Source organism: Quercus lobata, chromosome 5, assembly GCF_001633185.2.
Source record: "Quercus lobata isolate SW786 chromosome 5, ValleyOak3.0 Primary Assembly, whole genome shotgun sequence".
Classification (NCBI taxonomy): domain Eukaryota; kingdom Viridiplantae; phylum Streptophyta; class Magnoliopsida; order Fagales; family Fagaceae; genus Quercus; species Quercus lobata.
This window is the reverse complement of record NC_044908.1, coordinates 68853038-68867462: the sequence shown is the minus strand read 5'-3', so window position 1 is coordinate 68867462 and position 14425 is coordinate 68853038. Positions and strand designations below refer to the sequence as shown.

The 14425-nt window shown below is 35.3% G+C and overlaps 1 protein-coding gene across 1 annotated transcript; it reads left to right on the top strand.

Moving 5' to 3' along the window:
• The first annotated feature begins 7793 nt into the window (after window positions 1-7793).
• On the top strand, window positions 7794-9232 carry LOC115989259 (glucan endo-1,3-beta-glucosidase 4-like). Its single transcript, XM_031112930.1, has 3 exons — window positions 7794-7923; window positions 8289-8540; window positions 9093-9232. Exons 1-3 carry the CDS (start codon window positions 7806-7808, stop codon window positions 9125-9127), a joined length of 405 nt encoding a protein of 134 aa, XP_030968790.1. The 5' UTR covers window positions 7794-7805; the 3' UTR covers window positions 9128-9232.
• Window positions 9233-14425: the final 5193 nt, after the last annotated feature.

The following is a 14425-nucleotide window of genomic DNA, read 5'->3' as shown; positions in this document are numbered from 1 at the left end:
AGATTTTATAATTTTGAATTTGGTTGGAAATTTTTATAATTATCTGTCAATTTGAAATTTAAAGTAGTTGAGTATGAGGTTTGACCTATAAAACTTCATTGCTGCCCATTATGTGTTTGCCAAATATTTCCTATCAAGCCTTTGGTTCCTTCAACTAAGTGTCTTTGCACTTTGTGCTTGACTAGGTTAAATCTAGATGTTGCCATTAGAAGGCATTAGATGTTTATTTATGCAATCTGCTTATGATTCGTTCACCAATTTGACATTAGCGTCGCTTTATAATTCTGAATTTTTATTGCTCTCTTTATAATTCTGATTTTCTATTCAGTTTATTTTGGATTTAATTTTGTGAATTCTTATCTAGGTTCATGTATGGCTGCCAATCTCTGAATTCTTATTGTAATTTATGCATGATTGGGTGTTGCTTACTTGAGCTTTTAAGTTTATTTTAGGTTTCTAATTGTGCTGGGAATGCCCTATTTTAAACATATTGGCTGAATTATTATGTAAGCATCCAATTAAGAAGTTGTATAACTGGCTGGAAACTCAGATTTAGTTTGTTATGTTCTATTTGATTATTGAATGCCCTGTAGATTTTTTATTTGGGGTAGGGTTGGAGTAGACTATGTGTATCTGTGGTAGTCTTTTTTATATCATTATTGGTTTATTTAAGTTTAATCTAAACTATATATGCAATACCATGGCTCTATTTGGATTTTGAAGTATTATACTAGAAGTATTTGCTATATAAAATCCAAAAACTGCATGTACTGCTCAAACTTATGCTTTAAATTTAATTTTTACTCTTCACCTTGCTTTACTTTTGTAAATTAAAGGGTTTAGGGGTTTATCTAACAAGCTAAGTCTTGAATCATAAATGATTTTCATAGCAAGTAGGTCTTCATTTCTAATTGTAGCTCCTGTTGGATTCATATGTTATTTGTACTGCTCATTTTGCATCTATGTTCATCAAATTTTGCACTTGCTTTGAAATTCTCCAATCCCAAAACAAAGAGAGAAGGAATGAAAATTCCACTGACATGAGCACCAACCCAAGCACTATCTTTAACAATTACAACTCCAGCGTCCAATTCAATGGCCTTTACAGCCAATGTGGTACTTCTCTACCTTCCAAAGGTGGACCATATCACAAGAAGATTGGCCAAAAAGCTTCACCTACTTTTCCGTACATATCATAATTTTTACTAATTATTTCTTCTTCTTTTTGTTTTTTTCCTAAAAACTCAAAAAGTAAATCTGTATGAAGTGCTTGATCCCCAATTTAAAATTTTCTGATAATGTATCCAACAAGTAGTCAACGTACTGTGGGTATTAGACAAACAGTGGGTATGCACACTACGTAATAGATGATGATTATGAGGCAATGTGCCACTTCCATTATAGATTGATATTACAGCTTCCTTCAAATTTATTGCTCATGTAAAAATGAAAGGTTCCCCTGTTACTTTGGAAGATATAACACTTTATTTGATTTGATGATTTTAAAAAATGTTAGTTTAGTGTGGAAGTCAATGAAGCAGGGACTTATGAGACATATGAGTAGGCCATCCACAAAATAGCATTTCTGAGTAATAATTTACCTTTTTATGATGCGTTTTGCTTGGTTTTGTATTTTGTATTATGCATAATTGGTTGTTGTACATTTGGTTGGAGTCAGTGATATGCTTTTGTTATGATGAATATTTGTGCATAGTACTTTCAAATGATCATATCAGCAAGTATTCAGCATTCCAAAAAATATAAATTAATGAAACTTTGATTCCACATTTTGTCAATTAAATTATCTTTCATTTTTTCTTATTTTGGGTTGATGATTTTTTCTTTTGACCAAGATGACGGCTTATAAGTTTTCCTAGCACGGTCATACGAACTCATACAGTCAAACTGGGTATTCTGGATGTTCTGACTAACATTCCCATTGCAGCATATTCCTTCGCCTTCCTTCATCAATATATAGCATCGACTTTTCTTTGTGTTGCAGCTAGGACTGGAATTCCGAACATATGGACGTTGGAAACCATAAGGAAGGCTTTTTCCATCGAACGAAGGTTTGTCACAATTCACTAGCACTAATATAAATGCCAATAATGTAAATGGTACAATCCATTTATACTCCATATTTTGCATCTAACAATTGACAAGGTTATTGGAGACTGGAGAGAGTTGTGTAATGTGTTCCTTCACTTGGAAGAAAAGGAGTGGATGTTAATGTGATTACAAAGAATCAGGAATATTTAGGGATTAGGTTTGCACAACATAATTAGGGGAATGATCGATTCAATTTTACTTTGAATTAAATTACATATTTTCCTTCATTTTTAAGTCATTATACCATCAATCAAAATAAATATATGTAATTTTTTTGGTTCTTTGCTTTCTTTCTTTTTTTTTTTCTTTTTTTTTATATATCTTTCATCCAAATATGTCAATAAGTTTTTAATTTCTATATTACATTATTCTTTTTTTTTTTTTTAAGTTCCTCTATTTCAGCACCTGTACATCAATCAAGTTCTATTTCTTCGCTATATCTGTTAGGTATTTGACAAAAGGCCTACAAGAGAACTGTTGTACATGTATTGGAATAATAGAATAAATGAACTGGCATGAACTATTTGATGATGGCCCATGGTCACTAAGCTACATCTTGCTGTTCAATGTGTCATTAAGTCATGTATTTCTGTTTTATAACTTATATTCATGGGTGTATATTTTTGCTATATGAAAAATAGGGTGTGATGATGGGGTGAACTAACTTGATTGTATTTTTGAAGACTAGGTTTGATTACTGATGTGTGGATTTCTGTTACCTGATTGTTTGATTCTCTGTTGGTAGATGGGTGCTTTAATAAAAATATGATGGATTGCTTTAATTGGAAATACATACCTATGCAAATATTTATGTGTGCTATTTCAAGTCCACCTTTTATTATTTATAAGGCTTAACCCTGACAAACTTTAGTAGTTTTGGAAATCCTTTCACATTTTCGGCAGTTATAAATAAACAGTTAAGTTCTTTCTCAATCTAACATTTTAATCTATTTAGATTTTTATCATTTTGGGTGTGTTATTGATGGTTGATATACGGGATGATTTGTTTGGTCTGTTATCCGCTCATCCGGTAACTCCCTTCATATCCCTGCTCCAGGAGGTATAAAACAATGCAAGAAAGCTTGGCAAGCTAAAACTTTTAGAGTTACTTCCTTTCCAATCGAGTCTAAAATCTTAACAATTTATGCTAGGTTTGTTAATTCGGCTTCCAACAATCTCCCTCTATGTTCTTGATATTTGGTTTTTCATTTTGTGAATTTTAATTATTTTTATTTTGCTTCGTTCTTCTCTCTTCAAATATTACGATTATTTACTAGTGATATTTCTGCATTATGGTGTTTTTAATACAAGGCTACTTTTGAATCAATCTGTATCTATGCTAATGGTGTATATATTGAGAGTTTTAATAATAATGGCATGGAAGATTTTGATAAAATCATGAATCTTAACTTTTGTTGAGGGCTGCAAAAGTAGGAAATGAAAATTCTAGAATTCTGCTTTTGTCTGCATAGTTTTGCAAGGCAGGTTGCTTATGATGGGGGAGTTTTAGTTGTAGAGCAGAGAGAAGAATGAAGCAATCCAAGAGAGACTCTTTGTGATACAATGTAGAGTCAACAACAATATGTCTTCACCTGTTTTCTCATATTTAATATGACAACTTAAACAAGTCTTATGAAGAAGGTTATTTTTATTTATAAAATATAGTTAGTGAAGCTGCCCCCAACAATTTAATAAGATTTTGTTGTTGATTTACAAAACTCTTTGAATATTTTGATCATTTGTTATTAGTGCATGTCATATATTTTACTTTCTGTTAGTGTTTCTTTTAAATGTGATATGTAATCTTTTGATTTGAAATTTTTCCCTTTATGTTGTGAAGGCAATAACCAATGATAGAACATCATATTATTTTTCATCTACCCAAATTGTAAATCACAACAACAAAAAGTATGTAAGCTTCTGCCTAGAATGAACATTGTGAATTGCTTCAAATGAGCAATAATTTGTTTTGTTGGCAAATTAAGAAATACGTGACAAGGTCACTATATACACACACACACACACACCTATCTTGGTTGACTAGCTCAAATCCTAATGAAATTTGTATATTCCTTTTTGTGTGAATTATTCCTTAAAATCCAAAGCGAAAAGGTCCATTTATATATACGCACACACACCTACCTTGGTTGACCAACTCAAATCCTAATGAAATTTGTATATTCCTTTTTGTGTGAGTTATTCCTTAAAATCCAAAGTGAAAATGTCCATTTAAGTTAAATTTCTTTCAACCCAACAAAAAATGCATTTAATTTGATTAAAAAAAATATTTAGCATTTCTAAGAACTTTCCCATACATCGCACGGGTTAGCGACTAGTTATTATTATTATTATTCTCTTTCTAAACATATCACATGGCTACTGAGAGAGTGAGGCACGTGATGTGCAAATCTTTTGCTTTATAACTTATCAATCATAACACAAATTGATAATTTGATATATATCATATCAACCAATTTATATTGGTGATATTAATTTCTTAAACCACGTAATAAATTAATTTTTATTCATGGAGGTTTAGATTATAAAGTGGTCACAACATTAGTTAAGTTGCAACATTGGTATCGGGGGGCGGGGGGGCCTGAACTTCCAAATATTTCTCTAATAAGAGTATAATATTACTATATTGTACAAAAATGTCTTATTTGCCCCCCTACACCACAAAAGGACAAATAACTTTTCTCTTATTTTTTTCAATTCCCATGGCAACTTCTCTTAAAGCATCATTGGTGGTGCCAAAATTTTAACAATAAACTGTTTTATCTATTTTACTACCTCATTTTACAAAACACTCAACAGCAGTGATTTTATTTTAACATTCAACACAATAAAATAATATCTACTACAATAAATGACAACTACCACCACCAACACAATAAAATAATATAACTTCTAATAAATTTTTTTTTTTTTACCATCTTTGATACGGTGCACAGACATCTTTGGCTATGCACTGTAGCTCAACAGCCAAATTTTTTGGCTTTTCCTCCACCATTGCAGCTTTAGTATTGATGGTGCTAAAAATAGCAAAATGGCTTTTTAGCACCACCAATGCTAATGCTCTCACATAAATAGACCTACACTCCAACAACTTTTATATTAAAATAATAGTAGAAATGAAAAAGGATGTTTTATATCCATTGTTTTACATGTTAGTGACATCAGCATTGATCTTACAAGTTGCAACAGCTACTATTGAAAGAATGTTTTCAACAATGAACATAATTAAAAATTGATTACACAATTGAATAGGAGATCAATGGATAAATAATTGCTTAGTCACATATATTGATAAAAATATATATTTAAGATTATTAAGTGTGAAGAAATCATGCAGCGGTTTCAAAATATGAAAAATCATCGAGAGCAATTGAATAAATTAAAATAGGTGTGAAAAAATAAATTAAAGTTTATATTTTATGTTAGATTGTGTATGAGAATTTCATTAGCATATAGTTGGTTATTTACTTTGTTATTAATATTGATTAATATTTTTCAAATAAATTTTTTACTTTCAATTCTGTCTTTTATCTTGCCCCCTCGACCCAAATTTCTGGCTTTGCCTCTGAGATTGTTGTGTTGCGTTAGAAATTACGTGTATGGGCACTTGAGGCCCATCAATTTGTTCAAATAGTAGTGGTCAAATTCTGTTCCTGCAGGAGGCCAGGATGGGAAAACCCTTTTGGTATGATATGGAGGAGAATGAAATGGACGAGGTGGAGATTCATGGTTTGCAGCAACTCTTGGAGGGCATAAATTTGTCTTTGAAACCTTCTTCAACTCAATTCTAATTGAGATTATTACGATGAATAAACAATACTCTTACGATAAATTGTATATTAATTATATCCAATTCATACATTCTTTTCATTAAATTACTTTATCTCAAATTTGTAATGTGTTTTGGATTGTCTTGTTTTAAGTTGTTCCTTTAGCTATGGCTTCTTTGGTTATACACGTGCAAGATGCACTAACATGGGACAACATTTAGCATTGTTGTGGAATTTTAAAAATGAACGCTTTACTTCTTTATTTTTTTCTTTTGAGTTTCCTTGGTATATGGGCTGTATAACAACTTTAATGTCTTGTGTATGAAGACTTGAAAAGACACTTATCAGAAACGTATAAAACAAGTGATAAAATTGCACATGAAAGTATTCCATACGTATCAGCCAACGCTTAATTCAGTGGGAGGCTAGATCAAGCTAAAGGGATTCTTTGACCATTAGATGATATAACATCTGTTAGATGTGGAGTACAACTTTAAAGTAGCAAGTTGCTTTCAATTCAATGATAAGTTGATAACATGTTTTGTTAAAATAAAAGAAAAATATAAGATTTAGAGAGGGAAGGAGAGAGCAAAAGGAAAGTTTTATATAGTTTAGCTTGACAGTCTACGTACGCAACAAAAAGTCTTTAATGACTACATATTTATAATTATGAATTGTTGTTTTATAGTGAATCTTAAGTGGGATATATATAAAGAAGTAAATTTGACTTAGGAGATTCCTTTGATTGGACTAAAATCAAAAACAATTAATGTTCCTTAATTTTAGTCAAACAAGGATCTCAACATGTGCTAATTGCGATATGCATCATATACTAACATCCTCCCTCAAGCTTAAGGTAGATGTTAAATGATGCCTTAAGTTTGGAATGTAAGTACATGAAGATGCCTTGAAGATGACCATGAATGACCAAATTGGATATAAAATGGGTCAGGCATAATGCCATAATGTGGAATGAACCATGCAAAATGTTGATGATGATAACGGATAATGAATGAATGCCGGAAGAGGACTATTAGGGCATAAGAATAGTTGACCAAAGAGCGGCTACTCTGGCCCAAGGATGGCTACACTAATGGCCTAAGGAATATTGGTAGAGGACAGTGATGATGAATCATGTGAGAGAGTTGGCAAATTTCATATAGATTGATCCCAGAAAGATTGATTGATGGAGCTATTTGCGTGATATGATATGAGTACCTCAAAAAGGAAAATAGACCCCAAAATTATAGTCCAAAACAAGAGTGGCAAAGTGTCATGTCCAATGAAAAACAATGGCCAGAAGTGACTAGAAAACGATGGCTAGTTGTAGTTGAGCGATGATTGATAGTGGGTTGCACAAAAACTATTAAAGGCCATAGAAAAATATATCTAATAGCGTATTAAAATAATAGTAACAGAAAATAAAAGATTTGGCAAGAGAAAGAGAGAGTGGAAGTAAGGATTTACGTGTTTCGGCCTGACGACTAACTACAAGCCTACATCTTTATTATTATAAATTGTTGTTTAACTGTGAACCCTTAATATAATATTTATAGGAACTAAATTTGTCTTTGGAGAATCCCGTAACGGGACTAAAATTAAGGACAATTAATGTTCCTTTTAGTCAATCAAGGATACCAACGGATCCGAAATGGGACATGGGTACACTTTTTTTCAAACACTAAATTAAAGGTGTCCGTTTTTAGCATTTTTGTAAATGATTTTCAGAATCAAAATTTAGAAATGAGGGTATGTTAGGCATTTCAAAGAAAAAAAAGGTCTAAATTTTTTACGTATGATTGAAGGAATGCATATAGAATGGTATCTCAACTTTCGTTAAAGCTGAGAGTTTCTTTGATAGTATCAAAGTTACTTGATATATAGGATTTACTGTTGGTTGTAATGTGAATGTCCAATTCTGGCTATAGATTAAGCTCCTGCAGCAGCTTCTGGAGAACAATGTCATCTGCTTTTTTAAGAACTCTTCTAGCTCTGCTTCTTTTGACACTTACCCTGCAAAAATCTGGTAGAATCATCACTATCCCTTTTTTATTATAATTATTAACATGGTGGATAACGAATATGTAGCACCGTTTGATATGCAAAACAAATTTTATAAGGGTACAAATGCATGGTACATGGATTGATATGAAAAAAATTAAACAAAAACATATTGCTGTCTTCATTTCAAAGCACTCTATTTTGTGCCTTGTGATATGTATACCTTTAAACCTTTCACTTTATGTTAAGAAGCCAATAATTCATGTTTTTGTGTTACTTGTTAGCAGGTTGAACTTTAACAAAGTTCATAGCCCTTCATATATTATACGTGGTTCCTAATCATCAAATGCGGTGTTTAATTATAAAATTTTTTTTGGTGATTAATGTTAGATGGGCAATTTGAGGAATGGTGCATAGCTGATGAGCAGACCCCAGATGATGAGCTGCTTAAGGCCCTTAACTGGGCTTGTGGAAGAGGAGGAGCAGATTGCAGCAAAATACAAGTAAACAAGCCCTGCTACTTACCAAATACAATAAGGGATCATGCCTCTTATGCCTTCAACAACTACTATCAGAAATTCAAGCACATTGGAGCTACTTGCTATTTTAACGCTGCTGCAATGATCACAGATCTTGACCCAAGTAAGATATCTAAGAAATCTCAATCCCACACAACTCTCTTTTCAACTTAGATTAATAACAGGATTGAAATTTAATTTGTTTCTGTATACTTTATAGCTTCTTAATTGGACCTACTACTTAATGGAGGAAAGAAAAAGGAATCACACTATAATTCACTATACTTCAAGTCTATTGAATGATGTGAGATGTTTAGAAATTTTACTCAGGATTTCTGAAATTAGATCTGTGTCAATATAATCTTACTGTTCAATCAAATAAATACAATAACATTGACCTATAGAAGTTGAGAATACAAGTCCATGTGCCTAAATTAAGGTATAATCCATGTGGAAATTACTTGATTTTTGAAGGGTTTGTCATCTATTTTAGAATGGATTTTGAGCAAGAGATCTTTAGGTTATACTAGAAACTAGAAAGCATCCAAGGGTGGATGGGAATCACTAGATTGTACTAAAGGCAATGAGGTGACAATTGAATACATTATCTTAATTGGTTTTACTAGCATGTGTAGTGGAAAATGTCATGATTTTTCTTCTTTGTCTTTGGTGGCAGGTCACAAATCATGCAAGTTTGAGTATCTTCCTTGAATGAAAATATCGAGAATGTCCATTAATTATAGTACTTACACTGCTTTGTAAAGGCAAATGCCATGATTGATGAAAGTTTGAGTGTCTTGACTGAAAATATAAAGGAATTGCATTAGATTCTCTCTCTCTCTCTCTCTCAATTTTTGAAGGTAATGCTTATTTACAAAAGTTTTTTACTTTGGGAATGTCGGTAGAAGGGCTCTTAATTATTTATTTAATGTGCTTTGGCATGATTTATATTTTAAATGGATTCTATTTAGTATTAACACTAACTTTTTTGTTTATTTACGCAACATAGGTAAGATTACATTTAAAAGGTCATATCCAGTGTACGATAATCTTTTTTTATAATTGTTTTTTCACACTCATTGATATACACTTCATACACACACTCATTGATATACACTTCATACACACAACGTCAATAATTTTATACACAATGTCCAGAAATTTTAATAATATTTATATTTAATATGTAAAATAGGTGAAGCGCACATAACATAAAATAATTATTGTACCTAAAAGAATTTGTGCCTTTATTTAGTGAAAGATAGAACAAAACTCTCATTTTGATGAGGATTGGGAGAGATAATAAGTCATAGATAATTAATTGATAGTGCATCAAGTAAAATTGTAAATTCATTTTTTTTTAAAGTAAAATTGTAAATTACACTTGTACCCAAAACCTTCAAAAAAATTATAAAAAACTAATCTTGTAAAAAGCTAAACCAAGTTACCAAACACATTTAAAGCCCGTTTGGTATAGAAACTGAATATGTATTTAGTTTTTAAACAACATTATACGTATTTTCACACTTTTTCATTCACACGTATTTCTAAAAAAACTGAAAACTATTGTTTAAACACACGAACAGGCCCTTAAATTTTCAAATACTCAGCCCAACATGCTTAACTTGTTGTATCTACTAGGCCGTTGAGTTGGGCTCAAGTTTTTTTTTTTTTTTTGGAGAAAGAGTTTGGGCTCAAGTTAACTCAATGACACTTAAAAAAAAAAAAAAAAAACACAAAGTTAGCTCAATGACCTTAGACAATCATACCCGTTGATTGGTTTGGTTGTGACTCGTAGGCTCATAAATCGTAACTACCTCTTCCATTTACACTCATTGATCACTAGCTAATTAAACGGAAGATCAAAACAAAAAATCGAAAAATTGTAAAGCATAAACTTACTGATTTAGCTTTAAACTTTTAAATTTAGGTGGTGGTGTTGTTTACCCTCACAAAAAGCCTATATAAACTTTCAACAATGCTACATATTGTCACAAATTTCAGAATTTTTTTTTATCACAATTAAATGGATTATAAAATTATAAAAGATAATCTGTTTTTGAATTGAATCAATACTTCAAATTAAATGAATCTAAGCAAAGGATGTTAATGTGACAGATTTCATATGAGATCAATATTTACATCATTGTTGTTAATTATGAAAGAAATGGTGAAATTTGTACCATCAAACAAATTGGAAAAGTTTCACAAACCCAAGACTCCGATTACTGTTGAAAAATCCCAATATAATTGTAGTAAGAAAATTGTCATATCAATAGGCACTAGACTACCCATGGTAAAAGATAACTGTGATTTTTTTTTTTTTTTTTTTTGGCTGGGTAAGTGTTTATGCAGGAGATAGAACCCTGAGCTGTTAGGTCACTAGGAGCATGTTATATATATATAATAAGAGATGGGTAGTGTATATTACCACCGTTACTCTTTTTTTTAGATAATTAATATAAACAGAAGATATTGGGGTTTATATATTGTTTCACTTAATGGACAGTTCAAATGGTATCAAAACTTTAACACTGCACATGGTGGTATTTATTGTCATCATGTAAGTCAATGAATTCAAAACCAAATACGTACTTCATTTTTTTAATCTTAAAAATAGATGGGTAAGTATAGTTTCTTGCATTAAAAGATAACCGTGTATATCAAAATTGCATGCTATCGCAAACTGTCCGTTAGTATGGCCGAATGGACAGTGACCCCTCCTGTGTCTCCACTCTCCATCCCTTCGAAACTCTCTGAATCTTCAATGTTTTTTTTGATAAACGTGAATTTCCCATTATGGTGATCAAATCTTTGCTATCTCTATCAGTCCCCAACACGCGTTCCAAGTCTCTCTAGTGAAATTCAAAGGAAAACGAAAGGTACAAGTGCAGAAACATTTATATGAGAGATTTATAAATTATGCAGCTATCATGTAGACATCATAATTGGATAATGTTTGAAATAAATTAACTGATCTATTCGATGATAAGTTTGTTGCCTTCTGTTGAGCAAAAGCTTATCTGAATGCTTTGTAGAACTGTAAGTGATGAGGATAAAATTAGGTAGACAAGAGTGACGGTACAGGCTTGACAAGGTTGACGAGATGTTATTGCCGTCGGCATTCCTTCAAGGCTGACGGGGATATGAAGTGCAGGAACTCCACATAAAGCTGAACATCCTAAAGCTAACGGGATAAACATAAACTGACGGGTTAACAGAAACTGACGGGTTAACAGAAACTGACGGCGTCTGTTTATGGAATCTTGATCTGCACGTTTGCATGTGTAAGTATATAACTTGCTCCCCACGTTTCATGAAACCTAAGCACTCCTATATGGAAAGAATCCCATAAAATACGCCCAAGAAGACTCCTATAAGGAAAAGACTTCTACTCCAAGGAAAAGAGGGGCAGCCTTCACTACTATAAAAACCCAAGCACCCTCACAAACCAAGGTACGCATAATTTACCCTCTCTAGCACTCTAGAGCAGTGAGAATAGTTCTAACTTGACCTTCGGAGGATGTTTGGCCGGTACCACACCGGTACTCTCTGCTAGGTTATTCCTTTTCGTTGTGCAGGTGCCATTTGCAACGTACGAGGAACGTGTGACTCGCTGGTGGTATTATTTTCGGCATCATCAGTTGGTGCCGTCTATGGGAAACGTAGCACATTATCGCTTCCTAGACAAAAGAGTTACATGGTACTCACTCGCTCAATGGCGACCACCAACGACGTTCAAGAAGAAGAAGCCCCTACGACTGCGCTCGAAAGACAAGTGAGGACACTCGCCACTGCCGTGGAGCGCCTCACCAAACAAAACCACGACCTAGAAGAGTAACTGAAACAGAAAAATGCAGCTCCAAACAACCAAGGAGCAGATCAAGAAGGAACCAGCGCCGACAGAAGAAACCAGGAGGGACCCCAGGCCAGCAACGCCCCGAGCAAACCGGAACGACAAAACATAAGCATGCCCTCCCTCGCAGAAACCACTCCGCCGCTTGTTATCGCGGAGATGCAAGCCATGAAGGAACAAATGGAGGTTATGATGAATGCTCTCAAGGGACGAGTATCAAGCGACCTTGACGACCTTGTCAACCGAACTGACTCGCCATTCACCGCCACCGTCAACTCCTACCCTTTACCAAGTAAGTTACACATGCCATAGATAGATAGTTATGACGGGGTCAAGGACCCACTGGACCACCTGGAGACCTTCAAGACCCTAATGCACCTTCAAGGAGTAGCGGACGCCATCATGTGTAGGGCCTTCCCTACAACGCTGAAGGGCGCAGCAAGAATTTGGTTCAGCCGACTGACACCAAACTCCATCGGCACCTTCAAAGAGCTGAGCGCTTAGTTTACCGCACACTTCATTGGAGGCCATCAATACAAGAAGTCTGCGGCTTGCTTGATAAGTATGAAGCAGCGAGAAGATGAAACTTTAAGAGCCTACATCTCCCGCTTCAACAAAGAGACACTCTCGATCGACGAAGCCGACAATAAGATACTTGTTGCGGCATTCACGAATGGCTTGAAGAAGGGTAAGTTTTTGTTCTCCCTATACAAAAACGACCCAAAGACCATGTCGGAAGTACTTTATCGCGCCACAAAGTATATGAACGCTGAAGATGCGCTGTTAGCCCAGGAAGAAAGGCCCAGGAAGAGAGAAAGGCAGGAAGACACTCGGCAGGACCAAGGCCGAAAGAAGGCAAGAACAGGAGACCGAAGGGACGAAAGGCGCCCTAAGCCCCTGGGGGGAAGGTTCACAAACTTCACTCCGCTAACAGCCCCGATAGATCAAGTCCTTATGCAAATCAAGGACTAAGAGGCTCTGACGTTCCCGGAAAAGCTGAAGAGTGACCCCAACAAACGTTCCCGGGATAAGTATTGCCGTTTCCACCGCGACCATGGCCACGACACGGCTGATTGTTATGACCTCAAGCAGCAGATTGAGGCCCTTATCAGACAAGGAAAGCTGCAGAGATTCGTTAGTAAGGAGAAAGCGGATCCCCCCACACAAGACCAACACCCCCGACGGGACAATGAGCTACCGAAGCCCCCGCTCGGGGATATAAGGATGATCGTAGGAGGAACGGCTGCCGCCGGGTCATCCAAGAAAGCCCGCAAGACCTATCTTCGAATGGTACAAAATGTTCAGCTAACAGGAGTCGTGCCGAAGATAGCACGAAGAGAAGGTCCCGTAATCGGATTCTCAGAAGAAGACGCGCGACGCCTTCACCATCCACATGACGATGCACTCGTCATCAGCTTACGTGTAGGAGACTACAATATGCACCGGGTGCTGATCGACAATGGCAGTTCAGCAGATATCTTGTACTACACAGCGTTCCAGCAGATGAGGATCGACAGGGAACGATTGATCCCAACAAATACCCCGCTTGTTGGCTTCTGCGGGAGCCGAGTATTCCCACTGGGTGCGGTCACATTATCCGTAATTGTGGGTGATTACCCTCAACAAATAGACAGGGACGTGACATTCTTGGTAGTCGATTGCTCGTCAGCCTACAACGCTATTCTTGGGCGACCCACGCTCAACTCATGGAAGGCGGTAACTTCCACCTACCACCTGATGATAAAGTTCCCAACTGACTACGGAGTAGGAGAGCTGCGTGGGAGTCAGATGGCCGCGCACGAATGCTATATAGCCATGATGGAAATGGAGGATCAGGTTCAAGCTCTAAGCATAGAAGAACACCGAACGGTAACGGAGCCGGTTGAGAAGTTAGAAGAGATACCACTTGACAGTTCCGATCCTGGCCGAACAACCAAAATTGGAACGCTCGCTAACGCCACAGTCCGTCAGGAGCTCATAACCTTCCTCAGATGCAATCGAGACGTGTTCGCGTGGGGTCAAGAAGATATGCCGGGAATAGATCCTTCAGTCATGGTGCACAGGTTGAATGTATCGCCCGCCTTTCCACCTATCAAACAAAAGAAGAGGTGTTTGCCCCCGAACGAGATCGAGCCGTAGTAGAGGAAGTCAGA

Excerpts from the sequence above, each read along its gene's own strand:
- LOC115989259 (XM_031112930.1), top strand. The coding sequence starts at position 7,806 with ATGTCCAATTCTGGCTATAGATTAAGCTCCTGCAGCAGCTTCTGGAGA. Across the intron at positions 7,924-8,288 it reads ACTTACCCTGCAAAAATCTG|ATGGGCAATTTGAGGAATGG; the intron begins GTAGAATCATCA and ends GATTAATGTTAG. Across the intron at positions 8,541-9,092 it reads GATCACAGATCTTGACCCAA|GTCACAAATCATGCAAGTTT; the intron begins GTAAGATATCTA and ends CTTTGGTGGCAG.